Source organism: Armigeres subalbatus, chromosome 2, assembly GCF_024139115.2.
Source record: "Armigeres subalbatus isolate Guangzhou_Male chromosome 2, GZ_Asu_2, whole genome shotgun sequence".
NCBI classification, from domain to species: Eukaryota; Metazoa; Arthropoda; class Insecta; order Diptera; family Culicidae; genus Armigeres; species Armigeres subalbatus.
The window spans coordinates 142,706,815-142,730,766 of record NC_085140.1 but is presented as its reverse complement, the minus strand read 5'-3'; the positions used below and the strand labels follow the sequence as shown (position 1 = coordinate 142,730,766).

Below are 23,952 nucleotides of genomic sequence, written 5' to 3'. Positions count from 1 at the left end.
ATTTTGTTTTATCGCACTTGTATTGATAAATTTGTTATCATGGCTTGTTATGATTCGGAACAGTTTTTGCCTTTCTTTTATCGTTGTTCGTTATCTATTGAGCGCGTTTTCCGCAAACCATCTGCGCAAACATATATCGCATTTATAATTTTGCGAATGTTTATGATTTATTATTCACTAACAAACCCGACGAATTTCGTTACGCCTAAGTTAGATTTATCCTCTGATTAGTTCTCGAATTATGCAAAAAAACTTGGTTCATTTGTATGGGAGCCCCTTCTTTCCAGAAAAGGGAAGGGTTTCAAACCACCACAGAAACATATCTTTTCTTTTCCAAAATCTTCTCATGCCAGATTTGGTTTGGTTTCGGAGACGAGCCAGCCTTGGGCTGAAAGTCTCCTTAATAAAGACACAAAAAAAAAAGATTTGGTTCCATTTGCTTGATCAATTTTCTAGTTATGATGAAATTGGTGTTTCATTTGTATGGGAGCCACCCTTTCCAAAGAGGAGAGGGGTCTTGAACCATATTAAGAACCTTGCCCGGTTCCCAAAAATCTCTGCATGTAAATTTTCATTTTCAGAAATTGGTTCTGTAGTTTCTGAGTCTGTAAGAGTCAGACCAACAGAAATTCATTTTTATGTATACAAAAGAATAAAAAGATATCATGGATTTTATTTAATTTTCATAAAGATTTATCAGAAGCATTTGAAAATTACCTTCTGAAAACTGGTCTATTTGCAACCATTTTACTCTTCTTTCGGATGTAAATTTCTTTGTATGTGAAAAGCAAGCGTGTTACGTTTTAATTATTAAGGATTTAGAAAATTAAGTATATTAGCAAAGATATACATGATATTTTTGTTTCTGTTTAGCTTCATTGAATCAATTAAACTCATTTGGGAAAGTTGAATATAGGTCAAGTTGCAGCTGGAATTAGAGGTGTGCGCCGGTCCAATATTCATCGGCGGCGGCGTTTGTCAGAATTTTGGTCGGCGGCGGCGGCGTTTTCGGCGTCACGCCGATAGTCATTTTAGCCGGCGGCGGCGGCGGCGTGCATCGGCGTGGCGTTATTTTTTATCACGTCCCTTAATTTTTTTGCCTTTTTCCTAAATATTTATTTGGAAATTATTAAGGACAATTATGAAAATGACACCAGCAGAGAAATTCGGAGACGCATAGTGGCTGGAAATCGTACGTAATTTGGACTCCGCAAGACGCCCCGATCGAATAGAGTTCGCCGCCGTACCAAACTGACAATCTACAAAACGCTAATTAGACCGGTAGTCCTCTACGGACACGAGACCTGGACGATGCTCGTGGAGGACCAACGCGCACTTGGAGTTTTCGAAAGGAAAGTGCTGCGTACCATCTATGGTGGGGTGCAGATGGCGGACGGTACGTGGAGGAGGCGAATGAACCACGAATTGCATCAGCTGTTGGGAGAACCATCCATCGTTCACACCGTGAAAATCGGACGACTGCGATGGGCCGGGCACGTAGCCAGAATGTCGGACAGTAACCCGGTGAAAATGGTTCTCGACAACGATCCGACGGGCACAAGAAGGCGAGGTGCGCAGCGGGCAAGGTGGATCGATCAGGTGGAAGATGACTTGCGGACCCTCCGTAGACTGCGTGGTTGGCGACGTGTAGCCATGGACCGAGCCGAATGGAGAAGACTCTTATATACCGCACAGGCCACTTCGGCCTTAGTCTGAATAAATAATAAATAATTAGGACAAATCAAGCATCCGAAAGATATTCAATTTGCAAAAAAAAACTAACCGCGATGGAGGTTTGTACTCTGATGGCTTTTCCGCAAATGTGACCTTTAAGTGGTCTTGTTGTGTAGGGGTTATCACGCCTATCTAGAGAGTAGGAGGTTGAGAGTTCCAGTCCCTCCAAGACACGTGGATTCTTTTTCGCAAATTTCATATCAATTTGTCCATTTTGAAACATGTGCTGTGCATATGCACAGCCAAGATATTCAACAAAAAAGGTTTTCGAGTTGCCGAATAATATGCAGTTAATTGTAATTTTCCTCGGGAACTACTCTGAAGTTTAGACAAATCTATGGAATTACCAAGAGAAGCTTTCAGCAAAAAATTCGTCATGAGAAACTCGTCAGAAGGAAAGCCCTAATTGTTTGTTGGGTATTCAGTCAAACGACTTTTTCAGCCTGTTAGGACAAACTGTTACGGTCAAAATCCGGCCAAATGTTCCTGTACGTCGCTTACGACTCAACTACATTTTCTGTCAAACCTGTTTCGACCAGATAACAGTTACCGTTAAACGCTTAGTTCTGCTAATGGTACTCGGCTAGATTACTTTTGGCCTAAAAGCCAGTATCGACTTAAAAGTAGAGAGGCTACGAAATTTTGTTCAATGGTCAAATGACATTTTCCGCTGAATGGCCCATTCCTTTTCGGCCAAACAGCATGTTCGGCCAACGATGCTTTCGGCCAGACGACCTGTTAGGACAAACGGCTTTCTGTGCCAAATTACCCGTCTGTCGCCTTCCGTCAATGGAATTTCCCAAGAATTTCTTATCGAAAATAGAAAGAATGTTTTGAAGTAATCCAAAAACATTTCTTGAAAATTCCAAGCAATTTTCCAAAGAATTTTTCGTTGAAATCTACATTTTGAACCATCTTCTGCAGAAACTTTGAAGAATTGGAAATGCCGGAGTTTTTCTCGTGAAAATTCTACAGTCTCCCGCGGATATTGCAAAAAAAAACTGTTTTAAAGTTGGCTTTGCCAATCTAGCCGTCTAGTGATGAACTTCTCCCTGCGAAAAAAAGCAATCTAATAAAGAATAAAAAAAACTAACCATCTTAAATGATCTAGATTGAGGAAGTGTAAATTTCGAAAAATTCTCAACAGAACTTTCCGTGCATATTCTGAATATTTTCCTAAGGAAATTTTGAACAACTTCCCGTGAAAAGTCTGAAAATAATTTCCAAATGAATATTCTTGAAAAACTTGAAGAATTTTCTGACGAAATTAAAAAGATTCTCCCGTTAATGTGTTGAAAATATCCAAAATGACCGATTCAGCCGAACTTTCGATCGAATGTTCATTTCGGTCAAATGGCCTTTTCGACCAAATGACTATTTCGGCCTATTAAGCTATTCATCTAACCATTTCTTTCAGCCAAAGAAACTATCCGACCAAATGACATTCTATGCTAGATACCCTAGCAAAGTATGAAAATGTAATGAGTGCATATATAAAACATATTTTGATTTTGACTTAAAATTGATTCATAATTTGTTTTCAAATATGAATAATCATGATTGATTACATATTTTGATCTAATTTTGCTGTAGATTACTAAACTGCATGATATGACATCAAACTGTGTACTTGTTTTGTTATCGGAAACCAATATCAAAATTAGTTTTCTATTTGCTCTCAATGACAGCAGGAATAGCTTTCGATTTGATGTCACAGTAAGACTTTTCTGCTATACGTTTTGTTACTCAACCGTTAAAACGACCAAAAAGATATCAAGTTAAGTAATAATAATCCATTATTTCACAACATTGAAACAAGTTATCGATTTGCTCTCAATCTTTGCTCGGATGAGGCTTCTACCAAATAGTCTTTTCGGTTAAACGACATATTCGGCGAAACAACTTTCAGCCTTGTGATCTCCTTCCATATGGCTTTCTGCTGAACGCCTCTTTTCCATTCAAAAATTAATTTCAATGGTAAATTCTTTGGATTTCAAAGAGAAATCCTTCGCAATTTACACACAAAGTTTTTCTTAGTTTTTACGGAGTGATTTTCAAAAATTCAAGTAGAAATTGTATGGGATTTACATGGAAATCATTGGTATCTTCACGGAAAAATCTCTGGTGTTTCAACGTGATGGATCAGGAAATTATTCAGGAAATCCATTGAATGTTCTGAATTTCCACTTCCACTTCCAAAATTCTGCGGACATCTTCAAATTTGAATCGGCGTGGAAAATTATAGATCAGCGGCGTGACAATTTTTAAACGGCGGCGCGCCGATGCAAAAATGTCGGCGGCGCACACCTCTAGCTGGAATGTAGTGCCATTGAAGAAGATATTTCGGTAATGTTGACTATGGGTCAACTTAATCTGTTTTCCACAAACCCTCAACGGATTGTATTGTACATATTGAATTGTTTTTGAAGTAAACTACGTCTAAGGGGAAGGCCAAATTCGAGACCGTCACGAAATTAGGAGAGATTTCGAACGCGAATAGCTTCTAAATCTTTCAATGGATTTTCTAGATTTTCTTGTCAATCGATTCGGCAATTTGCCAAACCTATGGATACTATTGATTATCAACGTTAAACTATTGAAAATTTTATTTCCTTCCAAATCCGGTAAAAAATTAGAAATAATCAATCCCGTTCATGCATCCCCAACACGGAAATCAGATTAATTTAAGGTTTCAATGGAGAGCGGGCCAGGGCGTCCAGAAGCGCTCCCAGCGACACCGGCTGTCGCAGTGGTGGTGGTGGAGCAGAAAACTGTTCGCTACGGTAGCGGTAACGGCAGCAACCGCGCGTCATTCACGTCCGTGTACCAATCAGCATCGGAGGTGATCGTCGGTGGATCGGGCAATCGACGGCGTCTGTAGCGGGGAACCGTCGGAGATGCGGTTGAGTGATTGCTGTAAGTGAGGCACATAATTTAAATAAATCGGTTCTTTTCAGGACCATCATTATATTTGGAAAGAAGATAAAGCTGAGATGATTTTTTCAAAGTGCAACCTCTCCAGTGATTTTTTTCCGCGTGATTCTGTGTTCGGTTATGTGATTCAATATACGTATTATTGAGAAGACTAACAAATAGAAGTTGATTCTAAACGAACTTTTTTCATATCACAAAACATAATCGCGTGGCATCGGTAGCGAAATCATGGCGTCAGTGTCGGTCCGAGCAGCGGACATCGCCGGGTGGCTGCTGCAGTGATTGGAAATGAAATCGGTTCCGAAATGAATTTCATTCAAAGTGCAAAGCATAATCGCTTGGCGACGGCACAAAGTTCCCATCGGTGACTAAGACGAAGACTATGCAATAAATTTATTCGCATGATGACTGAAGGAAAATCGATGGCGTCAGTATCGGTCCTAATGACGGCCGTCGGGTATTTGCCCTCGAAAATGTATTCACTGTGGAGGTCTGTCAGCCTCAGGAGGATGAAGCGCCTGTCTTCCGCCGTACAATGGCACTCTACCCAGTTTCTGGGTGGTATACCCTATTTCAGCTGCTCGTTTTGGGTGATTGGCTCGTATGCAGTTGGTGTTAATTATCGGCAATTGGAAAACTTGCAATTAGTTGAGATTTTTCGGGCATTTGGCGTTTGCATAGCTATTTGAGCATAGCATAGCATAGCATAGTTACGGTGTACTTCGTAGATTGGACACTAGTGATACTCATGTTTTTCTTTTGAGATCCTTATTCAGATTGCTATCAGAAATCAGGGTGGGTGTGGTCCTTGATTTCAATCTAGCATGAAGATTACTACTCCTGGCCACGCCCATCTTCACCGTAACTTGGGAGAGGAAGGAAGTGTTGATGTAGTACTTACTTAACGAGAGGCCCCCGACTCAGCGACACCCTCATAAGTACCACGGAGTTGGATATTGGGGAAGGTATTCGTTGGGTCGGGATTTGCCTGTAGCTGACAATGTGACCGTGGTAGATCATACATCGTAACACACCACGCAAAGGTGTCTACCCAGCGTTAAGGGGTTGGCGTTTGCATAGCTATTTCATGGCGAAAAATAGCTCGTCAATACCTCCGAAGTTTTCTCACTATGAATTAACCCTACAAGCCTGAGTGAAGAAAAAAAATTTAATTGTTGCTATTTCGTCATTTTATGTCGTATTAGCTTGGTTTTAGCGCTGTTCTGCTCGTATGGATCCCAGAATTCAGAGTACATGTTGGGACTTGTGATGTGGTCTTCCTTCCCGGAGTTATTCCAGTGGGACATTCGATCAGATGCAGTAAATATGATCACAACTTCCTTTTTTGACGATTAAGTCCAAGAAAACGATGTTTATTTCATCCCTATTTATAGCATTCCCGTAGATTTGTATGTAGGGATTATGTCAGAACCAAAAATCATGGTGACACCTGTTCCAGAAACGGCCATATGATTCTGGAGATAATGGATAAAATGATGGCAGTTCCGTGACCCTTCGGGGAGATTCCGGAGGCATCAAAATTGGACTTTTTCAAAATACCACAAACTTTAGCAGTATGGATATTAAGCATCAGCGTTTTGCAAGACAAGTGGGATTGTGATATCGAAATAAGTTTCTGGGGATATTGGCCACACTAAGAGCGTCCGAAATGGGTTAATCTGCCCACAGCGTGATATTTTAAAAATATCCATTTCTGATGCTTCCTGAAGCACCTCTTGGAGCTTCGATAGTTATTTCTGGATGGCCAGTATCCCCAGAATCATATCCGGATGTCATAACCATTCTTGTCTTGCAAAATGCTGAAATTTGATACCCATATTGCCATAGTTTGTGACATTTCAAAAATGGCCGATTTATATGCTTACTCAAGGGCCTCGGAACTGACCCCATGGTGGCCAATGTCCCCAGAATCATATCCGGATGTCATATTTCCACTTGTCTTGCAAAATGCTAAAGTTTGATTCTCATATAGCTAATATGAAGCGAAAATTTTGAATTGTCTGTTTTGGGGCCGGGTCCCAAACGGTCCCTTCAAATACTGTTGTTGGCCATTTCTGGAACAGGTGTCACCATGATTTTTAACTTTGATATAATCCCTATATACAAATCTACCGGAATGGTATAAATAGGGACGAAATAAACGTTATTTTCCTGGACTTATAGCGCCAAAAAAGAAAGTTGTGGTCAAATTTACTGCATCTGACCCAGTGACACACCGAAATAACTCCGGATAGGAGGACCACATCAGAAGTCCCAACAAATGTTCTGAGTTCTGGGATCCGTACGAGCAAAACAGTGATAAAACCAGGCCAATACGACATAAAATGACGAAATGGCAGCAATTTGATTTTTTTTCCTTCACTCAGGCCGACACGGGTACGAAATAAAAACAAAAATATTATGCGCCATATTGAATGTATGATGGGTAGGGCAGTTAGCAATAATGCTGTCCAATGAGAGCTTGAAGTAGCTCGAAGTTTCTCCCTGTCCTGCTTTGGCTTATTTGTTGGCAAAAAAGAACGAGCAGGACGGGAACAACTTCAAGCTACTTCGAGCTGCTCATTTGACAGCACCAATCTCTTCAGTCCCCAGCTGGTCAGCTTAGCATCCCAGTGCAACCTCCTTTCCGCCGAACCCACCGCATTTTTTGTCACTGCCACTCTTCCGGCGAACGAACTCATCCGCTAGTGTGATTGCTGCCCTATAGAGTGAGACTCCCAAGCAGTTCTCGCAGGTATGATCCCCGGAACCACCTTTGCCTGAAGTTCCGGAGATGAGCCAGCCTCGGGCTGAAAGTCTCCTAAATAAAGACAAAAAAAAACCTGAAGGCCCTTTTCGGTCCTACTGTGATCTTTGCGGAGTAGTGAACAGTGTAGAACAATTGATTTGTCGATGTCCCAAATTCCCCCTGATCAAAAAGAAAGATCGAACAATCCACAAGGACTTTCTGTTTGTCAACTAATATTGGCGAGGATGGTCTAAACATGGCACTCCAACCTAGACCTCAATCCTCCAGCAGCAAGTTAACACACCACCGAAGAACAGCGCACAAAGACAAGATTTAGAAAAAAATCATCCTGGCTTATTTTCTGGCACTTCTCTGAGAAGAATTACAATTTTTATAGTACTACGTATTAGCGTTCAACGAAATATTCATATTTTGTATAAAATCTTAGCATATACAATTCTGCAAGGTACAAAAATGTTATTTTTATACAGACAATACAATATAGTCAGAATTACAACAATGACTGTGTAAAAATCTTCCGAACTTATATATGCCCAAGTTTTATTCATATTCAACCAGGTTTTAATAAAGAACTGTATTAAAATCTACAATCAGCTGGATGGGTGACACTTGGATTCGCTTGAAAAATCCTTACGCCATATTTTTCATATTGTCAATTGTGAGATTGTTCTTGTAAACTTTCAATTCTTTGTGCACATATAAACAGTGTTTCAGCTTCAGGAATTGTAGTTCAATTCTATCCAACAGTCGCAAGCAGGCCTGCTTTCATCATCTGCCCCAACATTGAACAAATGAAGATTAAATGTTTCCATTCAATGCTTGTGAATAACATTTTGTGTGATGAATTCTTTCCTTTGCATCTTCGTGTGTATCACACAGTTTATTCAGTATGTTTCCAGATGATTGGTGGTATTGTACTTGACAAATGAAATTAGTGGATTTATGAATTAACTATAAATGGCATTTTCATTTTACTTATTCACATTTTAAATTTTTTGCCTTAAAGATTTATATTAATTAATACGTCATATTACCAAATAACTATTAATTCCAAACATCGCAAATCTCAACAGGCAGTCCAAGTCTTGTATGGTACCTTCATGGCAGCCGAGGTGGCATATTACACCTACATCTACGCAAAGATTAGCCGCGATAAGTATCAACAGGTAACGGGAAATACTCGAGCAGCCATCCTCAGTGGTCGGTTTTTGGCAAGCGTTCTTGGACAGGCACTTGTTTCCACCGGCGCCATGAATCTCCGGGAGCTGAACTACATCACGCTGGGCGGTAAGTGTGATTTATGGGAACAGATTCAGATTGGATGAGTGGGGGCATTGAAATATGGATAGTGAAGAGTATAAGGACGAGTGGCATTTTCTGTCGACGATCGCATGTGTTACATTATGCTGGTAATGTGTTCCAAAAAATCTAATCTATCCGTCTTGTAATATTGTTTGACCGCAAGATCTTTTAAAGCACTATTAATTCCGTGAATTGTGTCCTCATGGCATTGGGTTTCATCTTACTTCAAATACATCAAATGGGGAAAAAATCGACGTTCTTTTTCAAATAAATTTGAATGCGAATGTTGCATCACTCAGCCTTCATTAAACCCAAATTAACTCCGGTCAGCAGATGATTGCAAGCCAGTAAATTACTTTCCTCGAAAGTATCTTTTTTTTGAATCTCATTAAACTTTTATTCCCCTATGACATTAGATTTTACCCGGTTATTGAATTTCTAATTTGATACGCCTTTTACAATTTCATTCTACGTCTCCCGAAATGAAGATGAATTTTCTTCCGTAATGATGGCCTCCATCAGAAGGCCAACCTATGATGAATAACTGCTCTTCGTAGAACGCAGAAATTTTTCAGTGCGGTCAAACGAAAAATCAAAAGCGAAAATAACCAACCCAACGGAACATCCTTCTCGTCAGCTCAAGTCTTTTAGTGCCACGAAATTCGCTTTACAAACTCCCCTAAATATTCATCATCAGCATTGACGTTCCGCCAGTTGTTCTATGGCCGGCTTGTTTGCAGTGTGCCTTTCAATATTACTTCATATTACATTAAACTTTGCGCAGGAAAAACCCCTCCCATCGGTCGTCCCTGGAAAGCACAGCAGGCAGCATCGTCCCAGCTACAACAACGGCCGCGTCAATTCACTTAAGTAGAGAACAAAAATTTACGTTCTGTTCACCCTTCTCCGCAGCGCAAGCGTTTTCTCTGCTCTGGTCGTTTATTTTACCATCGGTCAAAAGCAGCATCTACTTCTACTCGGACGACAGCGACAGCAGCAAAGGTCACACAAATCCCGGCTACGAGGGGGCTCAAGACGAAATTGAAAATGATAGCCGAGGTCCCAGAACAATTTCAGGTGAGTGGATGGATAAATAGAACTAGGGACGGGGGGTTGTTCACTGAAGAAAACAAAAGTCACCATTTGAGTAATACAACTTTCACTATAGAAATATTTTACCCTGTTTGGTACCCACTCATTTGGTATGATGGGATTTGGTATATAAGGAACGGTTAACAAAAACAGCATTTTGGAAATGTTCTGTTCATTGTTCAGTCACAACAAAAATATTGCTTGGATCTGTTTCTGTTCTAAGGTAGTTTGGTAAAGAGCCATGCGAGTTTTTCAATAGCAAATAAGGATCCGAATATGGGGAGTTCAGTGCGTGATCTCTCATGTTTCGGTCAGCAGAACGATCGTGTGGTCGGACGAATTATTGTGTTCTGCATTGCGCGGCCGGTAATAAAATTAAGCAGTTCAGTGCGTGATCTCTCATGTTTCGGTCAGCAGAACGATCGTGTGGTCGGACGAATTATTGTGTTCTGCATTGCGCGGCCGGTAATAAAATTATTCAGTTCAGTGCGTGATCTCTCATGTTTCGGTCAGCAGAACGATCGTGTGGTCGGACGAATTATTGTGTTCTGCATTGCGCGGCCGGTAATAAAATTAATCAGTTCAGTGCGTGATCTCTCATGTTTCGGTCAGCAGAACGATCGTGTGGTCGGACGAATTATTGTGTTCTGCATTGCGCGGCCGGTAATAAAATTATTCAGTTCAGTGCGTGATCTCTCATGTTTCGGTCAGCAGAACGATCGTGTGGTCGGACGAATTATTGTGTTCTGCATTGCGCGGCCGGTAATAAAATTATTCAGTTCAGTGCGTGATCTCTCATGTTTCGGTCAGCAGAACGATCGCGTGGTCGGACGAATTATTGTGTTCTGCATTGCGCGGCCGGTAATAAAATTAATCAGTTCAGTGCGTGATCTCTCATGTTTCGGACAGCAGAACGATCGCGTGGTCGGACGAATTATTGTGTTCTGCATTGCACGGCCGGTAATAAAATTATTCAGTTCAGTGCGTGATCTCTCTTGTTTCGAAGAGGGCTTGGTAGTCATATGGCTACTGCTTCTGCCTCATACGCAGGAGGTCGTGGGTTCAATCCCAGGTCCGTTCCATTCTCCTACTTTGTATCTTTCTCTGTATTTCTCATGTTCTAGCAATCGCTAGAACTGGAAATGGACTTCCATACCGTTTCCATTACTATTCCTATACCTTCAACTTGAGTATTCTAACAGTAATCTGCTAGAATTGGAAATGAACTATGCAGCTCGTTTCCTACATCCAATTAGAAATTCCATCAGTTACCTTCTCCTATCTATCACATTGGCAGCTCGTTAACCAAGACGGACCTCTGCCTCTCCAACCTAACCCAAAAATTCCAACAAATTCCGCATGAACTCGTGGCAAGTGCAGAGGTATATTCGGCTTGCAGTGGGCGAGTGATTGCATCATCATTTCCTCCCCCTTCCCTACATTGACTTGCATTCTGACATGGCAGGCGTCAGTATGACCTATCAAATGAGATCACCAGTACTTGCACATTGAAGATGTGTGCTAGTCCCAAGCAAACATCTGTTGGTTCCTTGTGCAAGAACAGCTGATCTGGTCATAATGGAGTAGCAACTACGAGCAGTCAATCAAGCTCAAGCTCAAGCTCAAGCAAATAAGGATCCGAATATGGGGAAATAATCAGGGCTTTACATTGACATGCACTTATGGAAATAATTATGAAGACAGCCAAAGTTTTCATACAAAATTGAATTTTTAACTTTGAAAAACATGTTGACACCTTTTTCTGAGCTGCAACATATTTTTCCACACTCATAGACCCTAAATTTGATGTTTAATGTCAATTTTTGAATTTGACTATTTGGCAATTGGCTGATTATTACATATCTTGAATCTATTATAAAGACTAAGCCAACATCACGAAATTTTTTTTACAGCGATTTTTTTAAAATATAATAATTTCGCGTATTGAACATGGATTTTAAACATCATATTTAGGGTCTATGAGTGTGAAAAAACCCAGATTAATCCACCTAGCGTTGGTGGTGCCTTTCTCGCATTTAGTTAAGACACCGACCTTATATGGGGTTTATATGGTCCGATGTACCATTTTCTTCATAACTTTTAAACGCAATGACCGATCGTAATAAAATTCAATAGTGATCAACAAGGCCTTGTCCCCTGTCGAATGAAACTTGTTGCGAGAAAATCGGTTAAAGATTACTATACGAAAAGTTGCCTAATGTTTTTTATAGCTTTTGTGCACACACATACACACACACATACACACATACATACACACAGACAGACAGACATGTGCTCAGCTCGTCGAGCTGAGTCGATTGGTATATAATACTATGGGTCTCAGAGGCTTCTATAAAAAGTTCGTTTTCGGAGTGAAATGATAGCCTTTCGGTACAACCTAGTTGTACGAGAAAGGCAAAAAGATGTTGTGGCTCAGAAAAAGCTGTTATATCGAAAAAAAAAAAGTTAATTTTTTGTTTTTCAAAATTAAAAAAAAAAACCCAAATATACACTCTGTCGAAGATTAAAATGTTGGTACACCCATTTTTTAGGATAACCTTTTTTTGTTCCGATCTTTACCAAATTATCTAACTGGATTCATGCATTGAATTAACATTGCTTAGCAAAATTTGGTCAGCCTACTTCGTTATTTGAAAAAAAATATGCGAAAAAAATGGTGTCTCACATTAGGGTGAAGGATGTATTTTTGATCACCCTTCGGAGGCTCTAATATTGGACCACCAAGAGGAATTTGCACTCAGTGGTCCAAAATATGAGCTGTCGAACTGGTGGTCCAAAATACTTCCTTTACTCTAATAGGTACACTAAATCAAAATGCGTGTTTATTTGTTTTCAAAAACGTTCATATAAAATGTTTAAATGTAATTTACTTATATGTTAAGAAGCATTTGAACATAACTAGCAATTGCTGTTTTGACTCACATTACATCATTAATTTCATAACTATGTGAAATAGTTCTTCCCTATATGAAATAGTTCTTCCTTACGGAAAACCATAGAAAATGCTAGATTTAGAGCATTTGAACGTCACTTACCAAAGTTAATCTTGTTTGGGGGTTGAAACAAGGCAGGCAGCGTGATCTTCAATAGCGAGACAGCGAATTAGATAGATCGCATCACTTACCGAAGTGAATCCAGATAAATAATCATTTGTAACTAAAACGATATTCTATCCCAAGACAATCGTGGAGATGCAGAGGTATACTCGGTATACCTCCGGAAGTTTATGTTGAAGTTTTAACAGGAATTTTTCAGGAAGCTTATCTGTGAATTTCTCGGAAAGTTTCTATAAAAAAATTCATGGAATTTCTGAAAAAAAAATCCATCCAAATTCCTCCCGCAATCCCTCTCGAAGTTTCTGCAAGAATTTGTACTGATCCCTCCAGGAATTTCTTCAGAAATTCCTCCACGAATTATTTTGGAAGTCTCTCCAGGAATTCTTAGGGATGCTTCTTCAGGAATTCCTCGATAAGTTTCTCCAGGAATACCTCCGGAAGTAATTCCAGGAATTCTTCCGAAAGTTTTTCCGGGAATTTCTCCGAAAATTCCTCCAGGATTTTCCTCCAGAAATTAGTTAGGATGTCCCTCCAGAAGTTCTTCAATGCTTCTCCAGGAATTCCTCCGTGGCGTAGCGGTTCCTCTGGAAATTCCGCCAAGAATACCTCCGGACGTTTCATCAGGAATTCTTCGGGATGCTTTTCTAGGAACTCCTTGGTAAGTTTCTCTAGAATTAACTCTGGAAGTTCTTCCAGGAATTTCTAGTAGTTCCACCGGAAATTACTCCAGGAACTCATCCGGAAGTTTCTTCAGGAATTCTTCAGGAAGCTTTTCCGGGAATACCTCGTTAAGTTTCTTCAAAAATTCTTCAAGGAATTTCTGGAAAATTACATCCAGATTCCTCCAGCAATTCCTCAAGAAGTTTCTTTAAGAATTTGTTTTGAATTTCATCCAGGAATTTCTCCAGGAATTAGTTTGGAAGTCTCTTCAAGAGTTCTTCGGGATGCTTCTCCAGGAATTCCTTGGTAAATTTCTCCAAAAATTCTTTCCGTAATTCCCAACAAATTCCATTCAGATTCCACCAGCAATTACTCAGAAAGTTTCATCAAGTTCCTTCAAGAAATCATCTTGAAAAATTTCAAATTTCCTCAATAATTTCTTCGGAAGTTCCTCAGGGAGTTCTTCCGGAAGTCTCTCAGGCCGATATTCGGCGGCGGGTGCGTTTGTCAGAATTTTGGTCGACGGCGGCGGCGTTTTCGGCGTGACGCCGAAAGCCATTTTAGCCGGCGGCGGCGTGAATCGGCGTGAATCGGCGTGAATCGGCGTGGCGATTTTTTCATTACATTTTTTATTTTTTTTTGCATTTTTTCGGGATATTTTCAAGACATTAAAGGAAGGATCTTTTGAATTTCGCATGAAATCTAATGAACTTCTCCAGAAAATTCTATAAGTTTTTCCGAAATTTGGAAATTATTTTCGAATTTTCCACAGGAACTACTTTGAAGTTTCGAAAAATCTTAGGAATTACTTTGGAAAGAGAAGCTCTTTGAAATTCCTAAATAAGATTGTTTGGAATATCAGCAGAAAATTCGTCGCAATTTACATGAGAAACTTCAGAATTTTCACGAAAAAATGCTCTTAACTTCTACAGGAAAATCTTCGGAAATTCACGGAAAGTTTCTGTTGAGTATTCTTCGAAATTTGTATTCATAATTGCAGGAGAGTGTGGCTGGTAGAATGGTTGTTTTAACGTTGACTTTCTCAGTCTAGAATAATTAAGACGGCTAGTTTGGCATGGCCAACGATAAAACAGTAAATTCTTAAGAATTTCCGCGGGAGGCTATATATAGCTCCCTATAGGGAGCTTTTAAGGAAAATTCTCTGGAACTTTCACGAAAAGTTCTCCGTAAGTTTTGCGGAAACTGCTTTAGAATTTTCGCGGAGGATTGTTCAAAATGTAGATTTCAATAAAAAAAATCTTTGGATTTCAACGGAAAATTGTTCGAAATTATTGGATTTCTAACGAAAATGCTTTCTACAGTAGACGTTCGATAACTGAAAGTCATTTAACTGCAATGCTTTCAACTGCAATTCGATAGTTACATCAGTTTTGCAGTTATCGGACAGCTGAACTTCAAAACGATGTCAAAGTCGATTATTTGCATTGCGCTGCACAATCAGGTGCACTTCTATTGCATCTGGCGTCTCAGTTATCGAACGGCATTCGATAACTGAAACGAAAACATGTTGCAGTTATTGAACGACTAGTGTATTGTCTAAAAGAAATTCTTGGGAAATTCTATTTGCCGAAAGCGACATACGGCCGAACTGATAAATTGGCCGAAAAATTCGTTTGCCCTAATTGGTCGTTTGGCCGAATAGGTCATCAGCCCGAAAAGATCGTTTGGCCGAAATGGTCGGTTGACAGAATGGGTCATTTGGCCGAAAATGTCGTTTGGGCCAACAGGTCATACGCCAAATATCAATAACTGAACGGGGAATTTGCAGTTGTTAAACACCCTTAACAAAGAGCAATCAAACTTTTTTTTACTGAAGAAGACACCGATGTCGAAACGGCCGACAATTTTTTTAAATTTGTTCTAATAAATAAGATTGCATAGCCGAGAACCTCAAAAATGAACGAGTAATTCAGTCAAAAATATCAATCCGTTTGGCCTAATGACATTTATTTTGAAAAGACCGTTGAACGAAATTTCGTAACCTCTACTTTTGAAGTCGATACTGGCCTTTAAGTCAAAATTAATCTACCAAATTCCCATTAAGCCGAACTGAACGTTTATCCGAAACTGTTATCAGGTCGAAAATGCTTTGACCAAAAATGTACTTTGACCGAAAGCGATATACAGCCAAAACGGACATTCAGCCGAACTGTGAATTTGGCCGTAAAAATCGAATAGATCATTTAACCGAAAATGCCGTTTGGTAGGAATGGTCATTTGGCCCGAAAATGTCTTTTCTGCTAAACAACCCTTCCGGCCATACGGAATTTTCTGTCAAATGACCTCACGGTGTCTCTATGGGGAAATATTATTTTTCAAAAATAAGTATCTCTGAAACACCCACCACGCGAAAGTATATGCTCTCCTCTTTCATATAGTGGGTAAACTAAAATGTTCTATCGGGTGATCTAGAACAATTTTTTTTTTCACTATTTTTGGTGCAAAATCCATAGAAATCTCAAATGATAGCCAATTTAACCCCCCCCCCTAAAATGTATGGAAAAATGACCCCCGATAGAACATTTTAAAAATACACCTACGTGAAAGAGGAAAACCTATACTTTCGTGTAGTGGGTGTTTTAAGGATACTGATTTTTTGAAAATAAGCCTCTTCGGACAAAGACACCGTGACCTGATCGTCTTTTTGGGAAAATGATCAATTGAGCCGAACGACACTTTTCAAAGGAGGTTGCAGAAAGGACTTTCTTTGGCCAAACGGCTTTTTCTACCAAATGACAATTCTTACCAAACGGCATTTTTGGTTAAAAGACTTTTTCAGCCGAACGGCATTTTCAGCCAAATGACCTGCTAGGGCAAACAACTTTTAACAATTTTTGCTTTCAGCCAAACTACATTTTCGGTCAAACCAGTTTGGACCTGATAACAGTTTCCGTTAAACGTTTAGCTTTGCTATATGGTACTTGGCTAGATGTCTTTTGGCCTAAGGGCCAGTATCGACTTAAAAATAGAGAGGCTACGGAATTTTGTTCAATGGTCAATTGACAAAAAGTCTATTTCGCCAAACGAATGGCCATTTTTGACCATATTGCCCATTCAGTCCGAGGTTCAGTCATTGATATTTGGCCGTATGACCCGTTGGACCAAATGGATCATTCTGTCAAAAAACATTTCGGCTAAACGGCATTTTTGGCCAACGATCATTTCGACCTGCTAGGGCATACGGCTCTTTCGGCCAAATTACCAGTTCGGCCGTCTGTCGCTTTCGGTGAATGTAATTTTCCAAGAATTTCTTATCGAAAATAAAAGGAATTTTTGTGAAGAAATCCAAAAAAATCGAGTTCCCGTTGTTTTAAAGTTGGTTATGCCAAACTAGCTATCTAGTGACGAACTTCTCCTTGCGAAAAAATGACTCCTATTAAGGATAAAAAAAACTAATAATATAGATTGACAAAGTCAACGTTAAAGCGTCCCTTGTACCAGTTACAATTTTCTGTGTAAATTTCAAAGAATACTCAACAGAAACTCAAAAAGAACTCTCCGTGGATATTCCGAATATTTTCCTGTAGGAGTTTTGAATAACTTCCCGTGAAAACTCTGAAGAGAGTCTCACGTAAACTCCAAACAATTTTCCTTGGTAGATCCTAAGAACTACTCTTGCTTGGTAATTCCAAAGAGTTCTCGAAACTTGAAAGTAGTTCCCGTGGAAAATCTGAAAAAAAATCCAAATGAATATTCTTGAAAAAAATTTCTAAGAAAGTTCATTAATTTTTTGAGGCGAAGAATAAAAGATTCTCCCATTAATGTTTTAAAAATATTCAAAATGACCAATTCAGCCGAACGACACTTTCGACCGAATGTCCATTTCGGCAAAAGAGCATATTCGGCTATTAAGCTATTCAGCCAACCTATTTTTTCAGCCAAAGGAACTATTCGACCAAATGACATTCTCGGCCAAATAACATATTTTGATTTTAACATCAAATTAATACATAATTTGTTTTCAAATATGAATTATCATGATTGATTACATATTTTGATCTCATTTTGCTGTAGATTGCTAAGGCTGTGAACCAATCCACCGATTCGTTTAACTTTTAGACTAAGTCGAGTCAAGTACGAGACACTGAAGACGACCACACAGTTGTGGTCGAAATACGTATCTGCAAAGACATCGAAAATAATTGGTGAAATTAAATGGAGAGTACTTAACTCGTCTTAGACGATTGACAGTTAAATGTTTATTTCTTTACTGTACGGCAAAAATTATTTTGCTTCGGAGCATGGTTAGATTTGACAGTTCGATAGTTAAACTTTGTTAGTGAGAAAATTGGCGCCAAATCCATTTTGTTTCAAATACCGTAGAACCCCGCTCATTTGACACCATTTAATTCGACACTTTTTAATATGTGCCCCGGTGATTCGACACTTGACGAATTAGAAAGTGCGGGAGCACGTGCTCAGCTCAGCTGTCATATTTCGCTCGACCGAACCAACACTTTTTCATCGGGCGCGAAACGCACTACAACACAATGGTCCAATGCACCGAGTTCATCATTTACGTTTGAGTGGTGCCCTATTTACTAAGAATGAATACTTTTTCATTCATCGAGTTCATTCAAGTGTTCATTTTTAGTAAACAGCGCAAAATTCAAATTCAATGAGAATTTTTTTTATTTCAACGGGAACTCCTTCGCAATTTTCACACAAAGTTTTGCTTAGTTTTTACGGAGAGCTTTTCGAAATTCAAACAAGAAATTGTATGGAATTTTCATGAAAATCATTGGTATCTTCACGGAACATTCTTTGGAGTTTCATGGTGATGTTGAAGAGATCTATCAGCTAATTATACGGAAATTCCACTGAATTTTCGGAATGTCCACTAAAAATTTTGCGGACTTCTTCAAATATGAATCGGCGTTAAAAATTATAGATAAGCGGCGTAAAAAATTTTAAACGGCGGCGCGCCGATGCAAAAATGTCGGCGGCGGCGGCGTGCCAAAAACTGTTGTGTATACTTAAAATTCTTCCGGCAAATCCAACAGAAACTTTTACCGAAATTCCTTTTGAATGTACCGCAATTTCTTTCTGGTATTGCACCCAAATTTCGTCCCTGGAAATTGTTCCTTACATTCTCCTGCCTTCTCTTGCTCGAGTTCCCCCAAGAGTTTTAGAGGAAATTACTTCACAATATCTTCTATAAACCCCTCTATGGATTCCCCAAGAAGTTAACAATGGAATTTCTGAGGGATTATTCAAGAGAGTTCTTCAAATATTTCTTAAAATAAGACCTGAAGGATTTCTTTAAGGTATTACTGAAGAAATTCGTGAAGGAATTCCTGGTTAAAACCCCTATAGAAATTAAAGAGCAAATTCTTGACGAATTATCGATGAAATTTCTGATTTATTTCCCAATAAACTTCCTAGAGGCATTCTCGGAAAAAATCTAGATGCGTAAAACTGTTTATAAAGAATGAATGCACCATGCAATTTCAGTGACCAGTCAGAATTAGCGGTCATCTTATGCAATGCACTAACCTTGACCTTAAACATCATTAAATGAACAGAGTAGATTTTCAAGTTGTACTCAACAACATATCGGGCCCTAGAGTACTGCAAACTTAACGGAAAACTGATATCCCAGCGAAAATAACGTTTGTTTGCTGACTTTCGGCAAATTATTTGCTGATTTCCAGCAACTTTGACATAAATCTCGGCAAAAAACATGTTCACTTGGGGCTCGGCTGTGCGAATCTCGGTAAAAGTTCAACAAATTGCTGAGATCCCGGTAATTAAAATTAAGTGTGTACGCCTTTGCTCGCAAGGCTACTGGAGACCCCATGTCCAATTCAACCAAATGTCCTATTCGGCCAAATGTCATATTCGGCCAAATGTCATATTCGGCCAAATGTCCTATTCGGCCAAATGTCCTATTCGGCCAAAAATCCTATTCAGCCAAATGTCCTATTCGGCCTAATGGTCTGTTCGTCCGAATGGTATATTCGACCAAACAACTTTCGGCCTAGTGGCCTTCGGGCAAATGGCATTCGGCCAAACGGCCCTTCTCCACCTATGATTGTTGGATAGCTTGTTTTCACTTAATTATTTATAAATAATTGAACAATTGGACTGCCCATGATTTCATAGTTGGCGTATCAACCATTAAAAATTTCAGTGAATTCGACTTATTACGTACTTATTAGAGTGATTCAACCGCTGCAACATCGATACGATGCTTGCTCCAAACCTCATTCAAATGCTTGCAGGTTGGAACGATTTAAATTTGCGATGTTTGTCCCTAAATTATTCGAAATACAAACGAAATGGATGTTACGTCAACTATGAAATCATGGGCAGTGGAGTAAGCTGGCCAAATTTTGCAAAATATTGTTAAACCAACTCCTGATTCTACACGAAAAAAATGGTAAAAATCGGTGCAACAGATAAAAGAAATATCCTGAAAATATGGAGTGTTCCTATTAATGTGGGACAGAGTGTATCAGAGGTTGACCTTCGACCCGCTCATAGTAAAATCAGGTTGATTCAATATATTCAATCCGTTCAATACTTGAAATTATTAATTAATTTATTTTAATTATTAATTCATTTAGATTAAAATTCATGAAATTGTGGATTATGGGTCATTTTTTAGAACGGATTCAATGTAGTGTAATAATCTCAATACCCCTAAAAACACAATTGCCATATTTTGAGGGTGAAATCTAGATTCGTAGCGAATCGATTTAGATGAAGCTTTGGCAGCAGTGTTGAGAATTTCAAATCAACGAAAGTTTTTTTTGCGCATTTCTGTTGGAAATATTTATAAAGACAAAAAATGTGATGTCAGTAATTGAAAATTTTGTGTATTAAATGTAAATAAAAGGTGAAAATGTGTGCAATAAAAAAATAAAGTCAGAAATGAGAAGAGAGAATAAAGAGGTGATGAATGAGCATGAATGATTAATGAGCAAGTGTCAGAATGGATGTGTGGACTTCATTAACAAGCATCGTTCAGAAGTATCGAACAATATACAAAAATTTACCTTAATAATGTTAAAAAAATAAAATTATTGTGACCATCTTGAACTTACATCCACCATCTGGAATTACAAAATGACGGTAAACAATATTGATTTAACTTTTTTATAACTTAATTTATATTTTGGAGTGTAGAGTAATTGAATCTTCTAGAAGGAAGAAAGTAGAAGAAGAAACTCTTATACTTGGCTCCCATATCTTCTTCTATATACATAAAAATTAATTTCTGTCTGTCTGAACCTTATAGACTACGAAACTACTGAACCGATCGGCGTAAAAATTTGTATCCAGAGGTTTTTGGGGCTGGGGAAGGTTCTTAAGATGGTTCAATACTCCTCCCATTTTTGAAAAGGGGGGCTCCCATACAAATAAAACAGAAATTTCTACACAACTCGAGAACTAAGCAGGGAATAAATCAATTTTAGGCGAAACGAAGCTTGTCGGGTCTGCTAGTTATCTAATAAAACTCGAAAGAAAAGAAGGCTCAAATTACATTGAAAGGAAACAAAACACTATTTTATTTCTCCATTAAAAATGTTTAAACTTCACTGGGGGTGCAGTACTCGATTCAGGTATACTTAATTAATAATTATTGTTATGATATAATACAGTTAGGAAGAGGGGTTTGAGCTTGGAAAAACCGTTGCGAAAAAGAAACATTTTCATATCCGCATTTAAATCTCATATGTAACTACCATAATGCCTGGAACGAAAACGAAACAAAAGTCAACCCGTCTTAATAGCTTGAGAAAAAACGTCGCAACTAACCAGATCTTTAAATTTTGGAAATACTGCACACCATTATGCTCACAAATCCATTATTATTTCTTTATAGAGTTGAGCCCCAACCGTACCGTCACAGGTAGCGACATAATCGACAACCAAACTAAATCCGATGTTGATCTAACCTCTGCGGTGGTAGCCGTCGGCAGTGAGGAAAGTCGCAAAATCCGGCACTCGGACGACAGCAGCACTTCAAAGGTTCGATTTTCGTGCCACCGAGCTGGTCATTTGCTGTGGACTCACTTCAGGTTGGCATATTCGAACCTCACGATAGTGCAGTGGAGCTTGTGGTGGTCACTGGCCATGGCCGGTTTCATACAGGTGCAAACCTACGTACAACTTCTGTGGCAGCAAATCGACCAAGAACAAGAGTACCTTTTCAATGGTGGGGCGGAGGCACTGCTGACTCTGCTCGGGGCAATCAGTGCGATGGCGGCTGGGTACGTGGCCAACCGGATCTTCGAGGAGTGGGCTCTGTGGATTTTGACCGTCTGCTCCGCCCTGCAGGGTGGATTGATTCTGTACTCCGGCTTTTCTACAAATATTTGGGCAGCATATACTGTTTACATTCTGTTCGGAGCGCTGTACATGTTCATGATAACGATGGCCAGGTAAGTTGGACGGAAATGGAAAGACTTGATGATGGCTGAGGACAGTGCTGAGGAGGGAGCGGAATTCAGAATCCAGCTGCTGGAGGTTGTAAAATTGTTTGAGTTTGCGGGCGATTTTGAACAGACTGGAAAAAGACGAGAGAAAGTTTAAAGCTGGCACGATGCTCGTTTTTACTGAATGGTTTTTTCTTTGTCAGATAGAAATTGATGTCCTTTTCATATTTGGCCGAGGGAGAATTGAAAGCACAAATGAAATTGGAAGGACAAAAGAAGCAAATTATTCCTTACGTATTTGGTAGCTCAAACCTCAATTAATAAGTGATCATAAACAAATCTTGTTTTATGAATGCTTTAAAACACGTTAGAAACCAATTTATATATTATAACAAAAAATAGATCGTTCTTAGATTGTTCTCATTTCTGAGCATATTGAAATTCTAAATTTGTGGAAGCTGATATAATTTCAGTACACTGTAAGTGTTTCTGAGCAACGCCTACAAGCTCTGTTATAATAAGGTTTTAAATATGAAACAAACTAGTCTAGGGCTGAAAATCTGGGAAAGATTTTTTTTTTCAATGAATATCTGTCAGTGAGTCCATAACTTTCCAAACATAAATTACTACAAAATCGTAATTAACTGTTTTGTCCTACTTGTAAGTCCCAATTATTTCTATTCAATTATCCTCCGAGCAACGCTAATATTTGGATAAGAATCTGGCACGATTTAACTTTAACAAAGCAATTTGTAGTCCATTACAAACTTAATTTCCGTCGCATCGCGATTGCCATTCACTACCCGCTTCCCATCTCGACGACAAACTGCATAGTTAGGAAAACGTGTCCTCAATTATACAAATTACCACTCGCAACACGCCCATTATGTTTCCTCTTCTCCCAACCATCCTCGATTTTGGGAAGCTTGACAGTGCTTTTTAAACTGAACAAACATCCAGAATGCTTTATCCAATTTTAATTAACGCTTTATTTCTGTTCTATTTTCTGGATTGCTGGCTGACATTTTTTGCGCCCAAAAATGGCAAACCATTAGTGCAACAGTGGCCAAATATCTACAGGAGGACAGCTTTGGATTAATTTTCGGCATAAATACGTTTGTCGCGTTGGCGTTCCAGACCATCCTGACCGTGGTGGTGATTTCCGAGTCCGGTCTGATGCTGTCGCCGCGAGGGCAGTTCAAAGTTTACGGTGGCTATTTCCTGGCCCTGGCCGTGGTGTATCTCCTCCCAGCGACCGTTAGAAGCGTGCGGCACTGTTGCGGAAAGGGCGAATCTGTTGTGGCGAGGGAGAACGTTGTTGGCGATGAAAGCATCGGAAAAGTTGATCGTGTAGTGGCTCGGGAACAGGTGGAAACGGAATGTTTCACCCGTTTTTAATCGTCCTGTGTAAGTTATTGTTGTTGAAAAGTGTGTATGTTTGTCGTTTGTTAAATAAATGATGTGATACTGATTAGATAAAGCAAAATAAATTGCATCGTCGAAGTGAGCGTTTCAATTTTAATTTATTTATCCCATAGTTACCATTTCAACTGAGCTGATATAAAATTGAAATTGATAATATTAAATAAATCGTGATGTGATGTGGCAAGCTTTAGATTTATTTATCTTTTTAGGGCTTGTGACTTTTTCGTCAGAAGCTAAAGGATGGAATACATTATAATTCCCAAATATTCAATTTATGATAAAAAGCCCTAGTCAGGTGCTGGGAAACAGTGTAACACATAGAAGCTTGATTGCATCTAGTAGAGGACAACCCCATCGTTTTCAAAGATGCTTCAATTCTCAATAGTTTGCTTCACCTGTTAAATATTTTTATCCATAGCAACGACTAAAAAATACTAATTGAGAAAGATGGCGGAGATGTCTGTGAGTTTTTTTTACGGGGGACTACGTCTGTGTTTTTTTCATCCCGGGTACATTTTACAATTGGGCATTTTACAATACGTGGGCCCTCCTT

The 23,952-nt window shown here is 39.2% G+C and overlaps 1 protein-coding gene across 1 annotated transcript in view; it reads left to right on the top strand.

The window, feature by feature from the left end:
- LOC134215209 (folate-like transporter 3) overlaps positions 1 to 23,477 on the top strand; it is a 57,021-nt gene extending 33,544 nt beyond the window's left edge. Inside the window, exons 3-6 of the mRNA XM_062694434.1 lie at positions 8,512 to 8,725; positions 9,653 to 9,817; positions 21,422 to 21,980; positions 23,030 to 23,477. Of these exons, the coding sequence (XP_062550418.1) occupies positions 8,512 to 8,725; positions 9,653 to 9,817; positions 21,422 to 21,980; positions 23,030 to 23,372 (1,281 nt within the window). The 3' untranslated portion in view covers positions 23,373 to 23,477. The remainder of the gene's footprint in view (positions 1 to 8,511; positions 8,726 to 9,652; positions 9,818 to 21,421; positions 21,981 to 23,029) is intronic.
- Positions 23,478 to 23,952: the final 475 nt, after the last annotated feature.